Source organism: Rana temporaria, chromosome 3 (assembly GCF_905171775.1).
Source record: "Rana temporaria chromosome 3, aRanTem1.1, whole genome shotgun sequence".
NCBI classification, from domain to species: domain Eukaryota; kingdom Metazoa; phylum Chordata; class Amphibia; order Anura; family Ranidae; genus Rana; species Rana temporaria.
In genome coordinates this window covers 428,353,399-428,379,085 of record NC_053491.1, presented here as the reverse complement: position 1 = coordinate 428,379,085, position 25,687 = coordinate 428,353,399, and the positions used below count along the sequence as shown (strand labels likewise).

The window sequence follows — 25,687 nt, the reverse complement described above, 5'->3', positions numbered from 1 at the left end:
CACACAATAAGGGAGAATCTACCCATTGCTGTCACAAGGTACTGTACAAAAACAATACAAACCTAAAAAAAAATTCACTTTATCCCACCTTATCAAAAAAGAAAAGAAAAGGACAAATGTTATTAGACTGGAATGTTATGTGACAAATGTACATTTGTTCTGTGCGAATGGGTGCAATTTCAAATGTTATTATGCTATTTTCTCTCCAGGTCATCTGTAAAAAAATTAGATTGGAAAAATACTGCATTATGGCCACTAGATGGAGCTGATGAGCAAAGAACTTAAAGGGACACTAAAGGCAGATTTTTTTTTTTTTAAATAACATAGCGGGCGCACTTGCGGGCCTCCGGCGGTGCTCTCGCACCCTCTGGTGGCTCTCTCAGGAGAGCCATTCTGTTGCAGTAAATCTGTGTGAGCCGGTCGGGGACAGATGGGGACAGAAAAAAAAAAAGGGAGAGGCAATGATGACATTGCCTCTACCTTTTGAGGCAGTCATCTTTTTTAATATCACACCTGTACAATATCAATGTTTAATTGATATTGTACAGGTGTGATATTAAAAAGGTGTGATATTAAAAAAGATGACATTGCCTCATTGCCTCTCCCTTTTTTTTTTATGTCCCCATCTTTTTATATGCAGTGCAACGCACCGCTCTCCTGGCTTTATTGTCTGTCTGAGAGCGGCTGTGAATCAGGTCACAGGGTGCAGGGAGATTGGCAGCACAGGATGGGCAAGGGGACATGCAATGGTGTAAATGGTCTTGGTGGTCTACAGTTGAGAGGGCTTCCCTCTCTCTCTCTCTGCAGTCCTGCCAGGTAAAGGACTTACCTCAGATTCTGGCTGAGTCTCCTGTCTGTCTCTGGATGTGCTGTCCTGGCTCCCCTGCTATGCTGTGTATTTCTGTGGGTTTGACGGTCTGACTGTTTTTTTGCCCCAGACTCTAAAGCCTCGTACACACGATCAGATTGTTTGAAAACCCAGCGTCTGATTTTTGTCTTCAGGGCGTGTGCCTGGATCTTGTCTTGCATACTAACGGTACACAATTGTCAGCCAACAAACACAAATGTAGTGATGTACTACGAGGAATTTTAGCTCTTGAGCGCCACCCTTTGGGACCCCTCTGCTAATTTCGTGTTTGAGCATTGATTCCGAGTGTAGCCGCCCTTTAAGGCTGTGGAATCATCTAGGGCTGCAACTAACGATTATTTTGATAATCGATTAGTTGGCCGATTTATTGTTTCGATTAATCGATTAATCGGATAATAGCCTTAAAAAAAAAAAAATGTTTTTTTTTATTTTTTTGGGCCAATTTGTTATTGGGCAGATTACAAAACACAAATTGCCGCAAAAACACATTACATGCTTTTCTGCAGCTTCTCCAGTAAAGTATATTGAACAAAAAAAAATAAAAAATAGCACCGTTTTGCGTTAAAAAGTCTTTGCCCTTTCCAAAAACGCAGCAGCTGAAAAAAAATCATGGATGTGAACGTGTCCCATAGGAAAACATGTAAATGAACTGTAGTGTGTTTCTGCAACAAGCACCAAAAAACAGAAGTGTGACCCCGGCCTGAGAGGTTTAATAACATAATGGGGTTAAAAAAACAAAAATAAGTACAAAAAGAGCAAATAATCGCTACTGTAAGGGGTTCGTTTTTTTACTGTGGGACAGGGAAAGTAATATTTACAGTAGCGATTTGCTTTTTGTGTACTATAAAAGGCTAATTTTAGTTTTTTTTAACCCCATTATGTTACTGGCCGATTAATCGATTATGAAAATTGTAATCGATTAATTTCATAATCAATTAGTTGTCGATTAATCGATTAGTTGTTTCGGCCCTAGAATCATCCCACTGCTTTGCCAACAATTGTAACGGTCAGGGGTTAACGCCGGTTACGATATTCCATTCCACTAACCCACGACAGCTTATCGACACTCCACAATCAGGCAGACGAACATGGCCCATAAAGATTCCCCAGAAACGAGACACAGCTCTGTTCTCTGGTTCAACAGGAATTGCTTTTAATATACACCAAAAAGCATGCTGCAGTAATCAAAGGGACAATGACACACTCCACCCACAACATCATACAATGGGTACTAACAATCCTCCAATACACATCCTTTAGTCAGACTTTTTGGCACCCGGTCTGACATAATTAACATGAACTGATTACTACAGCTGACAAGTCAGACATCATGACTTTTAGACTGTGCTAACTCAAAACACACATTATCATCAATAGAACTTCACACAATGCAGTGTTAATTAGCATCACACAATGAAAAGGTCTTTAGAAGCCAGACTAAGGTTAGTTTACATAAAAGTAGCAGACTTAATTACCACCTTAACAGTTTGTGTTCCCACATGAATGAATCACTCTATTGACCGGTTGGGTTTGGAATCAACAACCTGTAATATTTCAAGATATCCTGCAATACATTGTGAATTACCATTACTGTCCCATCTCATGTAATCCAAAATATCATTTCTCAGTCATCCTATGCCCCTAGTGGACATAGGATGACCCTAGACACAAGAGTCATTGGTGAAGCTGAAACAGGAGTACCCCACACTCTTCAAGAGCCTCTGGGTCCCACGGGCCATTCCATTACACCGAGCATGAGTGTTTGTACTTTCAACTTTTGTGTGACGGACTTGTGTACTGACCATCAGAAAACCTGACAACAGACTGTTGTCCGCGAAAAATTTACTAGCATGTCATCCAACATTTGTTGGCAGAAAGTTGGACAACAATTGTCTGAAGGAGCGTACTAACGGTCAGATTTTAGGCCATCCCCTGCCAACAATCTGATCGTGTGTACGAGTCTTAAAGGGCCTGTACACACAATCCAATTTTACAATTGTCTGATGGACGTGTTGTGTCGGATAATCCGACCGTGTGTATGCTCCATCAGACAAATGTTGGCTGAATTAATGACATCAAATGTTGGCTGTTCATGCTCACCAACTGTCTGGCAATAAATCTGTCACGTCGTGTTTACTCAAATCCATCCAACTCAAATCCAAAGTACAAACACGCATGCTCCGAACCAATGCTAAACATCAGACAACAATAGCAGAAGTTGCCCAAAGGGTGGCGGTAAAGAGCTGAAAACCCACGTGGTTTGGTGAATGTTGGCTGAAAATGTTATGCCGTGTGTATGCAGAACAATTTCACAGCCAACACCCTTCGAACAAAAATCCACGGAAAAGTCAGATGAAAGTCCGATTGTGTGTATGAGGCTTTACTGTGTCTGCCTTTGGAAATGCTGTCTAAGCTCACCTGCGGCTGCTTCTGAAGTGAGTGGATGATTGCAGATGGCTCTTAACCACTTCCATACAGGGCACGTATACACCTTCCCGCCCAAGCCAATTTTCAGCTTTCAGCACTGTCGCAATTTGAATGGCAATTGCGCGGTCATGCTACACTGTACCCAAACAAAATTGGCATCCTTTTTTACCCACAAATAGAGCTTTCTTTTGGTGGTATTTGATCACCTCTGCGATTTTTTTTTTTTGCGCAACAACTAAAAAAAGACCGAAAATTTTGAAAAAAAATATGTTTTTATTTTTTTCTGTATTTTTTTTGTAAATAAGTACGTTTTCTCTTTCAATTACGGGCACTGATATGGTGGCACTGATGGGCACAGATGAGATGGCACTGATGGACATCGACGAGGTAGTACTGACGGGCACAGATGAGGTGGCACTGATTGGCGGCGCTGGTATGCGGCACTGATGGGCACACATAGGCGGCACTCATGGGCACACATAGGCGGCACTGATGGGCAGCACTGATGGGCACTCATGGACGGCACTGATGGGCACTCATGGGCGGCACTGGGCACTTATGGGCGGCACAGATGGGCACTCATGGGCGGCACAGATGGGCACTGTGGGGTGGCACTTATGGGTGGCACAGATGGGCACTGTGGGGTGGCACAGATGGGCACTGTGGGGTGGCACTGATGGACACTGTGGGGTGGCACTGATGGACACTGTGGGGCGGCACTGATGGACACTGTGGGGCGGCATTATTTACTTGTTTACTTGTTGCCAGTCAGTGCCCATTTGTGGGCACTGATTGGCATCTTTTTTTTTTTTGCATTTTTTTTTTTTTTTTTTTAAGACTTTTTTTTTGACTTTTTTTTTGCCCCTTTTTTTAAGTTTTGCCCTTCCCTAGTGGGCATCCCTGGTGGTCCATGTGGCGATCCGAGGGGGGGCTGCGCTGATAAACAATCAGCGCGAACCCCCCCTGTCAGGAGAGCGGCCGATCGGCTCTCCTCTACTCGCGTCTGTCAGACGCGAGTGAGGAAGAGCCATCAACGGCTCTTCCTGTTTACATCGTGATCAGCCGTGGTTGGACACGGCTGATCACGTGGTAAAGAGTCTCCGTGAGAGACTCTTTACCGAGATCGGTGTTGCGGGGTGTCAGACTGACACCCCGCAACAACGATCGCCGCGATGCGCGCCCCCGGGGGCGCACAGCGGCTAAGAATCCTGAGGACGTCATATGACGTCCAGTCAGGATTCTACAACCACTTTGCCGACGTCAATTTGTCATTGGCGGGCGGCAAGTGGTTAAAGAGACAGGGTACCATGTTTTTTGGTGAGAGGTAATATGCTTTTTTCCATATATTTTGTGCAAATATGAGATTGCCACACCTGTTAGTGGCACAGAAGATTAGCAAAAGTAGGAGGGGGCAACGTGGGATGAAACGAAACGAAACGCTCCAAAAAACATAAGACCCGCCAACAATCATCTTATCCTGACCAGGACGACGACTCCTAACAGGTTGTCACATTAAGCATGTGGCCAATACACTCTAAAGCCTCATACACACGATTGGATTTTCTGTGGACAAAGTGTAGGACTTTTGTCTGAAGGGCATTGGCCAGGAACTTGTATTGCATACAAACGGCAAAGAATTGTCGGCCAACAAACACAAATCGATGTGGCTTTTCAGCTCTTTAGGCCCCTTTCACACTGAGGAGTTTTTCAGGCGGTACAGTGCTAAAAATAGCGCCTAAATACCGCCTGAAAAACTCCTGCTCAGCATTTCTAATGTGAAAGCCCGAGGGCTTTCACGCTGAGGCGATGCACTGGCAGGAGAGAAAAAAATCTCCTGCAAGCAGCATCTCTGGAGCGGTGAGAGGAGCGGTATGTGTGTTTATACCGCTCCTTCTTATTTAAAACAATGGAAAACTGCAGAGGCGCATTGTGGGTGGTTTTAACCCTTTTTCAGCCGCTATGGGGGGTTAATACCGCACCGCTAGCGGCCGAATCCCGCGGCAATTCCGACGGTATAGCGGCGCTATACCGCCACCACACCGCTGGCCCCAGTGTTAAAGGGGCCTTAGTGCCACCCTTTGGGCAACTTCTGCTAAAGTGGTGTTATGGTGAGCATTGCTTCTGAGCATGCATGTTTGTACTTTGGATTTTTTTTCCGACGGACTTGAGTATACACGATTGGATAATCCGACATCACACATTTGTTGTCGGAAAATTTTAAAGCAGGCTATCCCACATTTGTTTTCGGAAATTCAAAATCGCGGTACGGGTCTGCCGCAATTGTTGCGCAATAAATCGCAGAAACCCATATCACGGGAAGCATGTCGCCCAAAAAATGTTCAGCGGTCCCTCCCAAAAAAAGAAGCGGGTACCTGTGATTGCGCACCACGATGTGAGGTGTCATTCATATGAATAAGCATCTCAAATGACAATTAAAAATGACAAATCGCGGGCAGATTTGAGACAATTTGTAAAAACCTCTATCCAGTCAAATCTATTTAATGAAAGTGGTACAGATTTAAAAGAATACATTTACAACATAGGAATACAATAAAAATAGACATGAACATAAAAGTGGTAAAAAAATAATTATATATAAAGAGTGACATTTCATAACTCCATGGTTTGGAACATTGAACTATCATACATAATTATGTAAAAATTCTTAAAACTGATTATGCAGCCATGGATTACATTGGAAAGGACCAACAAATTGTGTAGGATATATCTCCAGAGTCCCGGAGGTGAGAGTATTCCACAGAAAGGAAATACAAATCATATCAGTCTCTTCTCACAGATGGCATAACTATTTGAATTACAGGCATAATCATTCCATTCTCTTTCTATAAACAGATTAACACAGTTCTCCTTGGTTCCACCATTTGGTTCTCCTTTTCTCCAAAATCTGCCAGGGAAGAAAGGATTACATTTCAGCACAGGTCCCCAACTTTCCTAAGCTGCATTCTTATTCAATGACAAGCAGCTGTCATTCTAATGTGAAATGTACAGTATTTAAAAATATTGTGTTAACGATTTTAATGAATAACACAAAGAAGACAGCCTTTGATTGGCTTCATACAGAAGGAAAGTTTATAATCAGAACATGTATTCTAGTAGAATGAGAGTCATGCCTCATACACACTACCAGATTTCCCATCGGGAAAACTACCATGACAGCTTTTGGCTGGGAAACCCGACCGTGTGTGTGCTCCATGGCAGTTTTCCCGACAGGAAAACCCGCCGGGAATCCCAGCGGGAAAAATGAGAACATGTTCTCTTTTTTCCTGCCGGTCTTTTTCCCGGCAGTTTTCCTATAGGAAAGCATACACACGGTGGTAGATTCAGTAAGCAATTGCATCTGCGTATCCATAGATACGCAGCGCAATTGCTTAGTTGCGCCGGCATATCGATTTTCTGTATTCAGAAAGCTCGATACGCCGACTGCAGCCTAAGATATGACTGGCATAAGGCTCTTATGCCGTCGTATCGCAGGCTGCATTCTTACGATGGCCGCTAGGTGGCGTTCCCGTAGTGGTCAGCGTAGAGTATGCAAATTGCATACTCACGCCGATTCACAACCGTACGCGCGCCCTGCATTCGCATTTTACGTCGTTTGCGTTCGTCGGTTTCTGCGTAAGGCTGCCCATGCTATTAGCAGGGGCAGCCAATGGTAAGTATACCCGTCGTTCCCGCGTCGCGATTTGTAAAAATTACGTTGTTTGCGTACGTGAATCGTGAATGGCGCTGGACGCCATTTACGTTCACGTTGAAGCAAATGACGTCCTTGCGACGTCATTTACCGCAATGCACATCGGGAAAGTTTCCCGACGGAGCATGCGCACTACGTTCGGCGTGGGAACGCACCTAATTTAAATGATCCACGCCCCCTACGGGATCATTTAAATTACGCGCGCTTACGCCGGGCAGTTTTACGGAGCGCAGACGCAAATTACGGAGCTACTGCTTCGTGAATGAAGCGTAGCGCACGTAATTTACGGAGGCGTAGCGTAAAAACGGTACGCTGCGCCTCCGTAGTAGTGCACGCCCCTACCTGAATCCACCCCCCGGTTTCCAGGCCAAAGCTCTTATGGCAGTTTTCCTGCCAGGAAAACCGGCCGTGTGTAGGGGGAGAAAGCTGCCGAGCCGTTCTCGGCTTTCCCCTTGGGTTGGCAGTACCTGAAGAGGTGGAACTGGGACCAGTAGCCACAGATAGGACAGCTAAGCACCAAGACCCCTTTTCTGCTACACTACCAAAGGGGCCCGTGGTCCCTGCCTGCAAAGGACACTTGCTCTGGATCTGACTGAGTCTGTGTTGGATCATCTATTCAGTGCTAGCTTGTCCTGGGAGATGTAGTTCTACAAGCAAGATTGTGCTGGAGGTAGAAGAGAAGTGCATATACTGTGTGTGTGTATATATATATATATATATATTTGTGTCCCTGAAGAATTCTTTCTGTGCTGATCAAGTGGACATCAAATAATAACCCTATCCCCATCCATGTTCAACTCCCATAATAAAATACAAAACAAGGTTGCAAGGACCAATTCCTGACTCCAGCCTGTGTGGAAAATTTGTGGATGATTTGTCCACTCCGCGGACCGTTTTCATCGGACATGTCTGCTGGGAGTATTTGGTCTGATGTGTGTACACACCATCAGACCAAATTCCCCACGGACAGAAAACGCGGTGACGTGGCGACGATGACGCGGCGATGTGCGTGAACCAGGAAGTTCAATGCTTCCACGCATGCGTCGAATCACTTTGACGCATGCGGGGGATTTCGGTCAGATGGTTAGGTGTACTAACCATCGGACACGTCCGACGGACAGGTTTCCACCGGACAAGTTTCTTAGCATGCCAAGAAACTTTTGTCCGCTGGAAACCTGTCTGCTAGGCCCGGAAAACTGTCCGCTAGGCCCTACACACGGTCGGACATGTCCGCGGAAACTGGTCCGCGGACATGTGCATTTATACGGAGACTTGATTACACACAGGTGGATTCTATTTATCATCATTAGTCATTTAGGTCAACATTGGATCATTCAGAGATCCTCACTGAACTTCTGGAGAGAGTTTGCTAAACTGAAAGTAAAGGGGCTGAATAATTTTGCACGCCCAATTTTTCAGTTTTTTATTTGTTAAAAAAGTTTGAAATATCCAATAAATTTTGTTCCACTTCATGATTGTGTCCCACTTGTTGTTGATTCTTCAAAAAAAAATACAGTTTTATATCTTTATGTTTGAAGCCTGAAATGTGGCAAAAGGTCGCAAAGTTCAAGGGGGCCGAATACTTTCGCAAGGCACTGTAATTACAGAATTTGCACATGACTTACGTGTATGATAACTCTGTGCCATCAATCCACTGAAATGTACCTTCTTTGCGCTCATCTGTCAGACCAATCCAAATATTATTTTTTTTATTATATTTATCCAGTAAGAATTTCTATGAAAGTAGAAAGAAAAAACTAAAAGTAAGCGTAATAAGACACTCAATGTAAAACCAAAGGACCTATTAAAGTGCTACTATACCCACAACAGAACAATCAGTGTGTATAATGCAGTAAAGCATGCTTGTTGTACTCACTGTGGAACCTTAGGCCCCGTACACACGGTCAGACAAAACCGATGAGAATGGACCGAGGTTCAGTTTCATCGGCCCAAACCAATCATGTGTATAGCCCATCAGTCTGTTTTCCTTTGGTCCAAAATTTTAAAACATGCTTCAAAATCGAACCGATGGACCGCTGCCCGATTGGTCCAAACCGATGGTTAGTACAGAAAAGCATTGGTTCAAAACCTGTGCATGCTCAGAATCAAGTCGACACATGCTTGGAAGCATTGAACTTTGTTTTTTTCAGCATGCTGTGTGTTTTACGTCACCGCGTTCTGACCCGATCGGTTTTTGGAACGATGGTGTGTACACACATCAGACCATCAGGCCACTGCAGCGGTGAACCGATGAAAACGGTCTGTCGGACCATTCTCATCGCTTTGGACCGACCGTGTGTACGCGGCCTAAGGGGTTAATCCTGCACATTGTTTAAAAAGTATGTTTGATCATGTCTTATTTGATCCTCCCTTTCCACTGTCCCCAATCCATCTCCTGATAGCACAGAGCCTTTGGAGTTACTATGCACATGCTCAGTTTGGTGTGTATTGCTAGAGAGTTTTTTTTTTTATTGGGAGAGTGCATGTGATCAGCACAGGGCCAATCAGCACTGTCCAGACAGAGGGTCAAGGGTCATGCAGCCTCATAGACGGTCAGGCCTCGTACACACAACCGTTTTCCTCGACAGAATCCATCAAGAAACTTGGTGGCAGAGCTTTTTTGCAGAGGAAAACGGTCGTGTGTATGTCTTTTGTCAAGAAAACTGACGTGGAACTCGACGAGAAAAAAAGAGAACAAGTTCTCTTTTTCCTCGTCGGGAGTCTCAATTTCCTTGTCGTGTTTCTCATCGGGCTGGTTTACGATGAGAAACACGTTCGTGTGTATGCTTAAAAAACCCGCGCATGCTCAGAATAAATTATGAGACGGGAGCGCACCTTCGGTAAAAGTAGCGTTCGTAATGGGGTCAGCACATTCGTCGCGCTGCAAAAATTATTGCATCGTTTAAATGCTGCGCATTTAAATCATCTTTAGAATGGTCCAAAAATTAACAATAATGATCTTTTTTGCTGCTGATATTCACACAGAGTTCTGACTAACTTTTTGTAACATTTTTCATGTTGATCTCATGAATATTTTTGAATCATTTATATAGCCCCAAACATTTTTTTTTTTTCAAATACAGATCTTCATTTTTAATTCTTAGTTAGTTTCTAGTCATCTCCATGATTTATTTTTAAAATTTGTTGTGTCAAGTTACCACCATTGTAACATTATTGTTTGGTGTTATCTGATCTGTCCCTTTATAATTAGACCTTTTGTAGTTTTTTAACCACTTAAGACCAGGAACTTTAGGCAGCTAAAGGACCTGGCCAGTTTTTGCGATTCGGCACTGCGTCGCTTTAACTGACAATTGCGAGGTCGTGCGACGTGGCTCCCAAACAAAATTGGCATCCTTTTTTTCCCACAAATAGAGCTTTCTTTTGGTGGTATTTGATCACCTCTGCGGTTTTTATTTTTTGCGCTATAAACAAAAATAGAGCGACAATTTTGGAAAAATCTATATTTTTTACTTTTTGCTATAATAAATATCCCCCAAAATATATAAAAAAAAAATGTTTTCCTCAGTTTAGGCCGATACGTATTCTTCTACCTATTTTTGGTAAAAAAAAATCACAATAAGCGTTTATCGGTTGGTTTGCGCAAAATTTATAGCATTTACAAAATAGGGGATAGTTTTATTACATTTTTATTAATTATTTTTTTTTTACTACTAATGGCTGCGATCAGCGATTTCTTTCGTGACTGCGACATTATGGCGGACATTTCTGACAATTTTGACACATTTTGGGACCATTGTCATTTTCACAGCAAAAAATGCATTAAAAATGCATTGTTTACTGTGAAAATGACAATTGCAGTTTGGGAGTTAACCACAAGGGGGCGCTGAAGGGTTTAAGTGTGACCTCATTTGTGTTTCTAACTGTAGGGGGGTGTGGCTGTAGGTGTGAGATCATTGATTGTGCTTCCCTATAAAAGGGATAACACGATCAATGACGGCGCCACAGTGAAGAACGGGGAAGCTGTCTTTACACACAGCTCTCCCCGTTCTTCAGCTTCGGGGACCGATCGCGGGACTCCAGCGGCGATTAGGTCCGCGGGTCCCGCGGTCACGGAGCTTCGGACCTGGTTGCGGGCGCGTGCCCGCGACCCAACAGCTGGGGAATTAAAGAGGACGTACCTGTACGTGCTTGTGCCCAGCCGTGCCATTCTGCTGACGTATATGTGCAGGAGGCGGTCCTTAAGTGGTTAAAGTTAACCTACCTACTCACAAGCTAAATTTTTGGGTTGATTAAAAACACATAGGCAAGTATGAACTGTAAAACAAAATTACCATTTATTCTGGTAAAGAATATAAATAAAATAAATACAAGGCAGCACTGAAGAACCTGCTGCCATTTGTGCAACTGTGTGTGGACATTAAAATTGGGACATTGAGAAGCACATACAGGAGGGAGCCCAATCTGGTCCTGGACTCCTAGAGGTCAGGAACAGCAGCAGGTCAGATAAATGTCCCAAGTCTGTGGTACTACAGCAGGCTGCCTTCTGTCAGACCACCTTGAAGCAGGGACATCACTTCCTGGTCTTCCTGGTAGCCTTCCCTGCAGACTTCCTTGCTGCCTGCTCTGCAGCCTTCCTTCTCCACTTGGCTGGAGGCTGTGCCTCTGGTGGTGTACTCGTGCCAGGTGGAGGAGATGAAGGTGGAGGAGAAGGAGGTTGAGAAGAAGGTGGAGGAGGAGGATGAGGTTGAGAATAAGCAGGTGGGGGAGGATGACCGTGGCTACAAATGACCGTGTCCTCAGTAAGTAGCCCTCTCACCCCCTTATTCAGCAAACTTATGACTAGTGGCTCAAATATGAGGCGTTGGTCCTCGGTCATTTGGCTCATTTTGGCCATTACGAGGGTGCCATAGCTCTCTTCAGGGGTGGTAGGCTGCTGGAGGGTGGCCTGTGCCTCTCTAATCAGGGCCAGTGCTGCCTCGCTCACCCTCATATCCCTCCTGGCCCTTCTTGTAGGAAGGTGGATGGGAGGCACCTGGAACCTTGTGCTGCCACTTGGCCCTGCCACCTCTGTGCCACTCACTCCTGCCACCTCCTCTGTGCCACTCACCCTGGCCTCCTCCTGCCTGACACTTTCCAGACCCTCATGCTGGTTGATGTCCTCCTGTGTTTAAAAAAAGGGACAGTTTGAGTTTTGGGTTCAAAAATCACACACAATTTTCAGCTGTTGCAAATTGATTGAAAATAAATAGAAAAGACAATCATTCTGACCCCAGCAGTTTTCATTCTTTTCTCCCCAACTTTTTGGGCCACTACTGTCTATTGATATGGAAAACACTTTTACATCAAACATTAGATATTTTTTACATATTAACATCTATTAGACAGCATTTTTTGTCCACAATAAATACATTTAAAATACTATACCTGGCTCCAGACAGCCAAATCCGGGTCTTCCTCCAGGATGGAAGGCTCCTCTTGCTCCCGAGAAGGCTCACCTTGCTCCTGAGAAGGATCAGCTTGGCTGCAGGGAAGGCTGGAGGCTTGGCTGGAGGGAAGGCTGGAGGTTTTTCTGCTGCTTTTTCTGGAGGGTTGTCTGGGGGGGAGGCTGGAACGTGAATCCCTTGTTTCAAGGTGGTCATCAAGAAAGGACATTCTGCCGTAGTACCACAACTTCGGTACATATACCTTCCCTGCTGCTGCTCCAGACCTCTGAGAAGCCAGGACCTTGTTACGCGCAGCCCTGTATGTGCCTCTCAAGGTCCCAATTTTAGTGTCCAGCTGTTCAGTTGTTATATGGGGAATGCGAGTGTGCACAAATGGGAGCAGGCTATTCAGTGCTGCTGTCCTTAGTTCTTTATTCCTGTGGATGGGGTCTTTTTTCGCCCAAAGAACAGGCAGCTCCCTTAGTCTATCAATTCACCCAGAAACTCCTTTTCATTGAATGGATTCATATTTTCTGCAAGACAAAACCAAAGACAAATATACTAATGTCAATCACTGTCTATAAACTCTAGTAATCTTTATCCCCATATAGCCCTTAAATCTCTTTGCAGTATAGGCCACTGATGTCCCAAGTTCAAATCATACCTTCGTTCACACGTTCGTCGCTCTAACGCCTTCCTCCGCATACCGAACGTACATATGACACATGTGTGTTAAGCTTTATATACACTACGCATGCGTGACACTCCGCACACGTCGCCCGGCCATGACGTTCTTACTCGATGTTTCCCCGCCCCTTCTCTTTCGGCGCGCAAACGACATGGCGGAATCAGATCAGCAGGTGTCTGATATTAGGCCAACTTCTTCAGAAAACGACGATATGGCGGAATCAGATTAGCAGGTGTCTGAAATGAGGCCTAGATCATCCAGAAAAGACAACATGGCGGGATCAGATGAACAGGTGTCTCCAATTAGGCCTAGATCATCCAGAAACTACGACGTGGCGGAGTCAGATGAGCAGGTGTCTGTAATTATAAATTCATCTGACGACACAACAAGCCCAGAGCCTCATGAGAAAACGTCAGAAACGCGGAGCAGATACAAGGCATCTAACATGTCCTACGCGGAAATGGTGGACATCTTACAAAAGTCTGATTACGATGGCAAGCATGGGCCCTATACCCACCCTAATTTAAGGAAGGGCAAAATTATGGATAAAGTGCAAAGAAGTCTGGATCGTCATTTTGGGGTGAAACGATCGAAGGAGCAGCTCAGAAAGAGGTGGTCAGACCTCAAACTCAGGGAGCCGGAACAGTTAAGGAGCATTAAGAGAATGCTTGAAAAAAGTAAGTGGTTCTCCTGTGTCCCTATTATTATTGTTTTTCGGAACTTGCATGTTGCTCCATGTTGATGCTTTTGCATATAGGACCTTAGAAAAAAACGGTCGTTTCAGACACATCCGTTCGTCCACTACATACAATGTTTTCTGAAGATACAGGGTTAACTAAATTCATATAGGAAGGGATGCGGAGGGGAAATGGGACCCTCAAGATGATAAAGGTGATAATAACTGCAATTACCAATATGTTTTAGTAGATACATTTTGTGCTCAACAGTGTATTAAAAGAATATATGTGATAAGCACTTCCATAAGCAGTATGAGCAATATCATGTGCCTGTGCCGTATATATTATCAGCTGTCACCAACCAATATGGTAACAGGTGTGTAATCTGTGCACACCGTGCAATACCATGTGTACAATATAAGAAATGTAATAAATAGTGTGACGGACTTTCACAAAAATATCCCACAAATTAAGCTGTATCGTAGATACATTGACGATCTTGTAATACTCTGGGATGGCACAGCTGACACCTATCAACAGTTCCTGCGGGAACTAGATACCAACAGATATGGTCAGAGAAATGGGACACAGAACATATAGATTATCTCGACCTAGAAATCTATAAGAACGGAACCTCTTTACATACTAGAACTTTCTTCAAGGTCACAGATCTCTAGTTGCCACCACCCCAAATGGAAGGCAAAAATACCTAAGGGGCAACTATTGAGGCTGGGTAAAAACTGCAATTCAGCAGAGGATTTTAAAAAACAAGCAGATGTGATCATTGACAGATTTAAGGAAAAGGAGTATACCGCAGAGGCCTTGTTCAAACTGAAAGAAGAAATCTCTAACACGGACAGAGAGAACTTGCTGGTACAGAAAAATAAAGAAACAAACAAGAAACAAGGTGTGGCTTTTATCACTGGATTCAACACACAGTATAAAGAGTTTGAATATATAGTCAAAAAGTACTGGCCAATCCTGAAATAAGATCTTGCTCTCACAAAAATATTGCCTAATAAACCCACCTTCATTTACAGATGGGCCCCATCGCTGCGACACCATCTTGTACACAATGTAATTGACCCACCCAAAACCGTTAGCATTTGTCCCGAACTAAAGGGTTTCTACAAATGTCAAAGATGTTTGGCATGTAGGGTAAGCAAAAAACAACCCTGCAGAAAAGTTAGTTTCAAATCAAGGACCGACCATAAAGAGTATAAAATTAGAGAACTTATAACATGCAACACCACCCATGTTACATATATCATAGAATGCCCGTGCCACCTCCAATATGTGGGTAGAACCACTCGACCACTTTGTGTTCGCATTCGAGAACATATCAATAACATCAAAAAAGGATTCCCAAAGCATAACTTGTCTCGTCATTTTGATGAGGTTCATTAACGAGACCCCACAGGATTAATTTTTTATGGGATCGACATACCCCACGGGATTTTTTTTTTTTGGGATCGACATAGTTAGGGCCCTTTTGTAATGATCCGCCTCCGTGTGTCCGTAAGCTCAGCGGGGATTGCTCCGTATATATCCCTGCTGAGCCGTCGGATGACAGGGCAGTCTCCGCACACTGTGCGGGGACCGCCCTGTCTTTTCTCCGCTCTCCCCTATGGAGGGATCAGATGAACACGGACCGTGTGTCCGTGTTCATCCGATCCGCAGACGGAAGAAAAAATAGGACATTCTTCCGTCTGCAAAATCGGATCTGACTAGCTGGATATACCGGCTGGGCTCTTTGGTACCCCACGGACTCAATGTGGATATAGATTTGAACTGCTTTTTATCAAATCCCTAATATCGGGGGGTGTTTAACCACTCCCACAAGCTATGGAGGGTGATGGAATATCCACTAGTTTGATATTATTCACCCAGGTTCATATGTATGGTCCTTATTGATATTAATACATGCATCGTTGTGTGGGTAAGGACAACCACATACAATATGGCAGGCCAACCCATTCCCTCCCCTATCTAACTTTTAGGGTGTGAGATTTCTAACCCTTTTTTCCCCTGTCATCACATTTGGCAATTTCCATTCTCTATTATTTTCTAATTTTGTGGTCTATTAATTGTTTCTTTTTTTGTGTGTTTTTTCTTGATGTCACCTTCTCCTTCTCAGTAGGATATGCTGAAATATGGCTCCCGAGGGAGAATAGCAGGGAACTATTACACTTTAACTCTCGTTAGTGTAGAATTTGATCTTTACTGGGTAATAGCTGGGTTTGCTGCTACTGCCCGTCAGTTTAACTTTTCGCCACAGGAGGCTCTGCTCTTTCATTCATTATACATAATCCATGGTAAAGTCTGGTCTGTGGATACACGCCTATAGATGTTAGCTATAGGCATGTATATTCATTCATCATTCATTTTTCATTTGTTTTTTTATTACTATTTATATTTTTGTTTGCCAATAGAACAATATTGAAGGGGATCATTATGTGACGTGTGTAAAGAGCGTTATCACGTATCCTTATTGTAACGTCCCAAGGGTTACCCCACCACCTACCACTAGCCTGTTCCGATGGTAAGCGGGGAGGCTATCGTAATCCCTGTGCATTGATTGGCCTATTCCTGGGGAGTGGGCGGGCGGTTCGTGATGATGCTCTCTTTTTAGGATGCAAGCGTGTAGTGTGTAACACCGCCTTTGAAGACGTTGATGACGAAACGCGCAAGGCGGAGTTACGCACACACGCACGTTACATCCGGGTACCGCCAGCTGGAACGCTGTTGGAGTGCATGCTGCAGTTCCCAGCATTGGCGAGTGTATAGCGCCCGGTTTTTAGGTTTATTTTTACTTTTTTACAAATTTGTTTACTTATCTATTTGGCGATTGGTTGGAAACACACTTTGTACTGACCAATTTTTTTATATATATTTTTTTCATTACCTTTGTATACTTTGTATACCTTTGTATACTTGGTGTGAGTACAATTAAAAACTATTTTATACTACACCATGGAAGTCTTTTTTCCTTTCCTCTCTGAGGATATTGGACCCTACGTAGCTACCCACACTGTGTAAGCACCTGTTCCCGTTTGCATAACAGCTGACGTGAGAAGTGGACGATTGCAGCAGCAAATTGGAATTACATGCTGTATACCCCTGGAGGGGTGAGTCTATCTGGTGAGTGGGGACCCTTGTGGGGGAGCACTGGAATCACCTCGGAAGCACGTATCATAATATAGGATCACTCTTCACTACGGATCTCTGCACCTTATAAATCACAGGAATTTCAAGATTTAAATGTGTATGGGACTTTAATCATGTTTTGTGACGGACTTTCACTTATCAATTTTTTTGATTATATTTTTTTGATTATTATTTCTATTTCTAACTTTATGTGTACACTTATGCATATATATATACAGATACATAATCTTTTTTCAGGATTTTTCTTCCTCCTTTTTTTGGGATTGTTTTTTTTGTTGTTTTTTCAACCAACTTTAGGTTACCTGGAGATTTTATTGGTACTGCTCTTGCTGGTATTAGGGCACTATATGATATATATTTTTTATATACATACACTATTTATTACATTTCTTATATTGTACACAGAGTATTGCACGGTGTGCACAGATTACACACCTGTTACCATATTGGTTGGTGACAGCTGATAATATATACGGCACAGGCACATGATATTGCTCACACTGCTTATGGAAGTGCTTATCGCATATATTCTTTTAATACACTGTTGAGCACAACATTTATCTACTAACACATATTGGTAATTGCAGTTATTATAACCTTTATCATCTTGAGGGTCCCATTTCCCCTCCGCATCCCTTCCTAGGTGGAAGGGTAGGCAGCGCCACCACCCCCATCCTCCAATCTTTTCCACTTTAGTATCCCCCGTAGGGGGACTCTAGCAGGGGGGGGGGGGGCTGCAGTCTAGACCTCTTTATTATTATTTTCCTAAGTGCAGGATACCATCCAATTTATAAATTCATATAGGCTTGATTATATTCCAAAAATATGTTTAAATAGGTGTCTAGCTGATGTGTTTGTAACTAGAATTCAAATCCAAATTACCTCAGTCTAAAGGAGAGGGCACTCAGCAGCTGTATACACATCTGCACTCAAGAGCACTAGTGGGCCACCAGAACAACCTTTTTAGGGTGAGCTCCACAGGTGCTCCTGTGCATTTTTGGGGTGTCTACATGTGTGAAACGTGTCCCAAAAAGGTGAGTATTCAAGAATATTGTTTGCCAAAAAACATGTCTTCTGCTTGTAACTGCCCAAACAGACACTTGTACCCCACTTCCAAGCAATATTTAATATTCCTAGTTTTGCCCTCAAATATGTGTGTGCTAAGTAAACTTTTTGTTTTATTCTCATAGGGGATAGAAGACTGGGAGGATACCACTTCTCCGAGCCAGGAAAACACAGACCTCACCAGGACCCCTCACCTCAGCGCCCACCTCGCAAGGAGCCCTCACCTCACCACCCTCCTCGCAAGGAGCCCACACCTCACCGCCCTCCTCGCAAAGAGCCCACACCTCATCGCCCACCCAGATCTCAGGATGTGGAGGAAGGAGAAGTGGTTGGAATTACTACAACAGGTCAGTATCTGTCACCACAGCTTCAGGTAATACGAGATGTAGGCCTGCAGATTTGTAATACCTTTTTTTTTTTTTAGGGCATGATTATGTGGCAGAAGAAAGGCCTCGGTCCTCCCATTCCAAGACCCAAAATCTACTCCTCCAAATAAAGGCATGCAGTAGGGAGATGTATGTCATCAAACAAAAAATGGCCTTTATTGAGAAAAGCTTGAAGGACATAGATGAGGACTTGGGGGGAAACTAAAAAATCCCATTTTTTTTGTTCCCAATTTTACTTACTTTTTCTAACAAGCCAAAATTTGAAGATGCACACAGTGGGTCAACATGTGCTATCTGCCATCTCGGGATATCCATGTATGTGTTTTGTGGGTGCAACCCCTTCCTCACAACTCAAATAGGTGAAAGGAAGAAGAGGTTGCACCCACAAAACAGGTCCATTGATCACCCATGATGGTAGATAGCACATGTTGACAATAGGGGTCAGGAGGGAAATAACCATTTTTAACCCTAAAAAGACTGTGTGCATCTTCCAATTTTGGCTTGTCCAGGGGTGACAACACCCCATCTTACTATGGGCAGGTAGACAATTAAAAAAAAAAATACAATGTCTGAGTTATTGCCTAGACATTGTTATATTTTGTGCTATGTAATATTATGTTTTTATTTTTGTTAATAATTTTTGGCAAATAATAAAAACCGAATGAAAAAAAAAATATATATTAAACACCACAAATATTTGAGAAAGACCGTGGCCCATATTCTCTCTAAAAATCCGCGGGCTGCGCTTAAGGCACTTACACTCCGCTGTCCCAACTTACAGGAGCAAGTGTTGTATTCCCCAAACACTTGCTCCGTAAGTTGGGATGGCGGAGTGTAAATGCCCCGGCGTAGCCTGGCGGATCTCCAAGGGGGCGGCTTGTATTCAAATTAAGCGCGCCCCCGATTCTAATGAACTGCACATGCGCCGGGCTTCAAAAAGCCCAGTGCGCATGCTCCAGTTCTCGGCGGAAAACGTCAATGACGCCGACGTGTGCGTCATTGACGTAAAGTCGTATTCAAGAACGACTTACGGAAACGACGTACCCGACGAAAAAACACGATGCGGACCCGACGCCATCCGTAACATGGCCTACGTGGGACTTGCGGAAACTTACTCCTCATATAGCAGGAGTAAGTTTCCGCTTACGCAAACGACGTTAGCGACGGTTACGCGACGCAAACTCGTTCGGGAATCGGCGTAGAAGGATCATTTGCATACGCAAATGAGTCCTTCACGTAAATGCCATCTAGCGGCGGCCGGCGTCATTACATTTAAGATCCGCCAGTGTAAGTGACTTACAGATGGCGGATCTTAAGTGTATCTATGCGAAAATGATTCTAAGAATCAGTCGCATAGATACACGGGCCAAAAAAGGGAGATACGATGGAGTATCCTGAGATACTCCATCGTAACTTCTATGAGAATATGGCCCCATGTGTGTAAATATGCACCAAGTAAAAATTTGGTCAAACCAACAAGAAAGTGTGTCTTGTTTTTCTTAAATACCCTAGAAATTATGATGTGTTTAGTTTTGGTGTTACCTGTGAAATGGTTGTTAGTTTATAAAGAAAAGACACTTGACACTACAAGTAGTACACTAGGAAATACTATGAGACAGCTAAAATAAACATAGACATCAAAAATGGAATTTTAAAAGATTTTTTTAGGATTTGGCTCAAAATAATAAATTACAGATTGGCTGGCATAGGAATGGCCCCTCTACCCGTGAAATATTCAACGTGCTTATCCCGGACTGCATGGGCACTTTGGGGGGCAAGCCAGTACGGGCATGTTCTAGGCCCGGCAAGGCAATTGCACCTGAGGTATGTCCGGCCTCGGGCCCAACTGTGGCCATATAGGTAGGAGACTGTCTCCTTAGGAAATTATGGAGAATACAGCAACAAAAAATAATATAGTTCCATTTATATTCCGCCATATGCATTGAGGTTAAAAACAGGCGGAACCGGCTGGCCATTATCCCGAAGGCGTTCTCCACAACTCTTCGGGGTCTGGCCAGCCGGTAGTTGAACACCCTCCTCTCTGGGGTGAGGGTCCACTGGGGGAATGGCCTCATGAGATGCTTTCCCAGTCCAAAGGCTTCATCAGCCAGAAACACGAAGGGGAGTCTTTCCACATTCTCTGCATCCGGTGGCAATGCAAGATCATCACTCTGGAGACGAAGCGCAAACTCCGTCTGCCTGAAGGCTCCCCCATCTGACATCCGGCCATTCTTCCCCACTTCCACATAGAGGAATTCGTACTGTGCTGATACCACCGCCATCAGCACAATCCTATTAAACCCCTTGTAATTGTAGAATTGGGAACCAGAACGGGGTGGTGGCACGAAGCGGACGTGCTTCCCGTCAATGGCTCCACCGCAGTCGGGGAAGTTCCATCGCGTAGCAAACTCCAATGCCACAGTCTGCCATTCCTGTGGCGTGGACAGAAGCTGTGGAATCAAACAAGAAAAACAAAACAATTTACTTTTGCACATAACATTGCAAGTAGATTATAAAAAAACATTATTGGCCAACATCATTCTAACATTTATTTTAAGGAGCATTTAAACACAAAAATATAAGGCCCAATTATCACATTCCTCACCCCCTCGGATGGACCATTGTAAAAATTTTAGGGGGGGGTCTAGATGAGTTTGGGACCTTAAAAAAAATAGGTGAAGCTATACTTGGAAACACATTTTAGGGGGGGGGCTAGATGAGTTTGGGACCTCAAAAAAAAAAAAAAGGTGAAGCTATACTGTGAAACACATTTTAGGGGGGGGGGGGGGATAAAACATTACAATAGATCTTACAAAATACATTGGGAAGTGACTAGGCTAGGTGTGTTTGGGCCCAGGAGAGCATGCTGGAGAGGTAAGTGAAGGGAAATATGCATGTAGGCCAAAAAAGGGGCATTAAAAGCTTACAGCATGCATGGGGGCAAAGGGGACATTCACAGCATATTACAATCATGGTAATTAGGGAAGGATGAACGAAACACAATACATTAGCATACATTAAATACATTGAATGTGATATTAAAGGAGAAAACTTACCCTCATATAGTCGTCCTGCAGAACCTGTATTATAGCAGAACAGGTTTCCGGGATTATGAGGCCCAGAGCCTTGGGGGAGATGCCCGTCGTGAACTTCAAGTCCTGCAGGCTTCTCCCAGTTGCCAGATAGCGTAACGTGGCAACTAGCCTCTGCTCAGCGCTGATGGCTACCCGCATAACGGTGTCCTGCCTGGTGATATATGGCGACACCAAAGCCAAGAGGTGCTGAAAAACGGGGTCAGACATCCTAAGGAAACTCCTGTAATTATCAGGATTATTCTCCTGGATCTCCCGCAGCAGAGACATATGAGAAAATTGGATCCTACGGAGCAACCAATTCTTGGTCCATGAACGCCTCCTCACCCTGTTCATGGACTTGTCTAGGTCTAAAACAAGAAGACCAACACACACTGACTGCACAACACGAACTCGACGACGAGCAGGTGCCTGCAACATGGCTAGAAACGAACGACTAATCAGAACAAACGCACTAAACAGAAAGCACTGAAGAACAGCAAGTCCTATGAAGAACAACCTGAAAACCAGAAACAAGCAGACAGGAACGCACTGAAAAAAAAATACGACCTGACCACACGCCCTGAAAGACAAGATACGAACCCACAAGCACAAACTGAACCGCAGAAAATGATCTGAAAGCACGAAGACTGAAAAGCGCGAATCGTCACTCACCAAACTTTTACTAACACGCGGCAACACGAGATTAGCAAAAGCAGCCCCAAGGGTGGCGCCAATGGAATTGAACTTCCCCTTTATAGTGCCATCGTACGTGTTGAACATCACCGCATTTGAGAACGATGAGATTTTGTCTTGACAGTGTGTACGCAAAGAAAGCTTGTCAAGATTCTCGACAAGCCTGACAAGGAACTCGTCGAGGAAAACTATGTGTCTTTTACGACGAGTTCCTTGGTCGTGTGTACGAGGTCTCAGAGTAGAATGAAAACTTCTCCTACAAGCTTTAACCAGACACTGATAGAGGTCACAAGGCTGTTATATATTGCTGATATGCGGCCCGCAGACTGCCCCTTCCATAAGATCACAGCACTCCCAACCTCCCCTCTTCTACATTATTCACACAATACACAAAGCATGACAGGTCTGGAAAAAGGGTGGGGCTTTTCAAGTTAGGAATCGGGTGATTGGTTACTAGGCAGTGGGGCAGTCCCAGCAATCAATCACCTGCCTTTCACTTAATGTCCCGCTCTTTGTCCGGACCTGTCATGCTTTGCGTCTTGTGTGAATAAGGTATGGGAGGTGGAGTTCTGCAATCTTATGGAAGGGGCCATCTATAATATCGATGGAGGATCTGTGATGGGGGGTTTTGTGATGGGGTAGGAGTCTGTGATGGGGTATCTGTGATTTAGGGGCTTTGTGATGGGGGGGGATCTGTGATGGGGAGCTCTGTGATGGGGGATATGTGATGGGGGGTGTCTGTGATGGAGAGGGCTCTGTGATGGGGGGGATCTGTGATGGAGAGGGCTCTGTGATGGAGAGGAGTCTGTGATGGGGGATCTGTGATGGAGAGGGGTCTATGATGGAGGGATCTGTAATGGAGAGGAGTCAATGATGGGGGTGCTCTGTGATGGAGAGAAGTCTGTGATGTGGGGCTCTGATGGAGAGGAGTCTGTGATGGGGGGGGGGGATCTGTGATGGAGAGGGGTCTATGATGGAGGGATCTGTAATGGAGAGGAGTCTATGATGGAGGGCTTTGTGATGTGGGGCTCTGTGATGGAGAGGAATCTGTGATGGAGGGATCTGTAATGGAGAGAAGTCTATGATGTAGGGCTCTGTGATGGAGAGGAGTCTGTTATGTGGGGCTCTGTGATGAAGAGGAATCTGTGATGGGGATCTGTGATGTGGGGCTCTGTGATGGAAAGGAGTCTGTGATGGGGGGATCTGTGATGGAAAGGAGTCTGTGATGGGGGGATCTGTGTTAGAGAGGGGTCTATTATGGAGGGGCTCTGTGATGAAGAGGAGTCTGTGATGGGGGGATTTGTGACAGAGAGGAATCTGCGATGGGGAGGATGTGTGATTGAAACAATTTGTAAAGGAGAGGAGTCTATGATGGGGCACTCTGTGATGGGGAGGAGTCTGTGATGGGGGGATCTGTGTTAGAGAGGGGTCTATTATGGGGGGGCTCTGTGATGAAGAGGAAATCTGTGATGGGGGGGATTTGTGACGGAGAGGAATCTGTGATGGGGAGGATGTGTGATTGAAAGGATTTGTAAAGGAGAGGAGTCTATGATGGGGCACTCTGTGATGGAGAGGAGTCTATGATGGGGGCTCTGTGATGAGGAGGAGACTATGACGGGGGCTCTGTGATGGAGAGGAGTCTAGATGGGGTGCTCTGTGATGGGGAGGAGTCTATGATGGGGGGGGGGCGCTGTGATGGAGAAGAGTCTATGAATTGGGGGCTCTGTGATGCAGAGGGGAATCTCTGATGAGGGGATTCTGTGAAATACTAAGTTTATGTTGATTAAAAGTGTTCTTTATTTAAAATATTGTATTGTGTTTTCCTGTTTTTTGTGCACTACAAATAAGATATGTGCAATGTGCATAGGAAATCGTTCATATTTTTTTTCAAACTATAGTCCGCCCCCCAACCATCTGAGGGACTGTGAACTGGCCCCCTGTTTAAAAAGTTTGAGGACCCCTGATGTAGAGGATTGTGGAAAGTGTAGTTTGCACGAGGATCTGAGTTTTACTACAGACTGGCTGAAAAACAACTCCCATTGTAAAGACAGTAAAGGGGAGGGGCTTTAGTGATTTCCCCTGCTGCAAGAAGGAAGAACGTTCTCGTTCTGTGGGGGGACAAGGACTGTGCACACAATATTCCACCTGCGCTTAGTGCAAGCAGAGAGAGAGGGACAGCTTTACCCGGAAGCAGAGGGACACTATCCTGGAGCCTTGGACCACAACCCAAATTGTGTGAGCACGCTGTGCAGCACACACTGAGGATAAGGTTGCCCCCTGTCCGGGATTCACCCAGGACAGTACGGGTTTTGAATCATTAATAATATATAAACTACAGCGCTACTAGATCCAAAATTACACCACACAATTAATAATCAAATGTAAAAAGCTGCAGTATGTGAAAAAAGGTGACCAAACCATAAACAATGTAAATAATGTACATATGCGCTAATGGACATTACCCATGATTAAGTCACGTGGCTAGTGACGATACGCGTGGGGGAGGAGCCTGCCATACGAGACCTGTCAGAAGTTCCAGAGTGAGGATCTCTACAATTCGTTACTGAGCGGCTTTCACAAAGAGGGGGAAAATCGTGAGTGTATCAGCGCACAGCGCCTCTGATTCTGCTTTGGAGCTTTGCAGCATTACACTATTGTGTGTTTCTTTCTCTCCCTCATATATTTCACATCCTGCCGTAATTTGTGTGGAGCGGATCTGAAGTAACTGCATTGCATATTATTCAACGAGGCTGTGTGGTATCATCACACTGAAGCGGGTCTGAATCCATTTGTAGTGCTTAATAGCCATCCTAGGCTGTGTTGGTTTGATTGCACTGACATTCACTTTCTGGTGATTAAACACGCACTGTTAACCCTTCAGAGCAATATCCATTCAACTATAGGAACGGTTATTGGAAACCTTATGCAGTCGATGCTATTTTGATTTTATCACATTTGTTTGCGGTGATAACAATACCGAGTTCACTCATCAGTATTAGCAAGTTTTGAATCATGTGTCTGGGTTTCAGTCCACCTGAAATCCAGACTCATTATTCAGACAAGAATTGTGTGTCACATTACTATTCTCTTTGGAGTGCCCAAAGATGTCCCAGGTCTGTTACAATCTTATAGTGTATATAAGAGTCAGCTATGAGAGTCAGCTCTACACCGCGCTTGCGCACTGACTATGACACATGCCGCATGCTCTGGATGCTAGTGCTACTCTGCAAGGGGCGAGGGTGATTTTTAGCAATAAAGTACACGTCTTAGCGGGGCTCATTGCAAAACCCGACCATCAACAGTGCAAAACCCGCCCATCATTTGTTCTAACACGCCCCGCTAAGACGTGTACTTTATTGCTAAAAATCACCCCCGCCCCTTGTAGAGTAGCACTAGCATCGGGAGCGTGCGGAATGTGTCATAGTCAGTGCGCAAGCACCGTGTAGAGCTGACTCTCAGCTCTACATCTTCGGCTATTTTTTTGAGGCTCCGTTGAGTTTGTACTGCGCAAGCGCCGTGCCTGTGCAGTACAGGGGGGTCCTTATCTG

At 44.4% G+C, this 25,687-nt stretch overlaps 1 protein-coding gene across 1 annotated transcript in view; it reads right to left on the bottom strand.

The window, feature by feature from the left end:
- Positions 1–5,905: 5,905 nt before the first annotated feature.
- LOC120933214 (perlucin-like protein) overlaps positions 5,906–25,687 on the bottom strand; it is a 46,896-nt gene continuing 27,114 nt past the window's right edge. Inside the window, exons 6-7 of the mRNA XM_040346298.1 lie at positions 8,630–8,739; positions 5,906–6,200 (exon numbers count right to left, since the gene is read on the bottom strand). Of these exons, the coding sequence (XP_040202232.1) occupies positions 6,071–6,200; positions 8,630–8,739 (240 nt within the window). The 3' untranslated portion in view covers positions 5,906–6,070. The remainder of the gene's footprint in view (positions 6,201–8,629; positions 8,740–25,687) is intronic.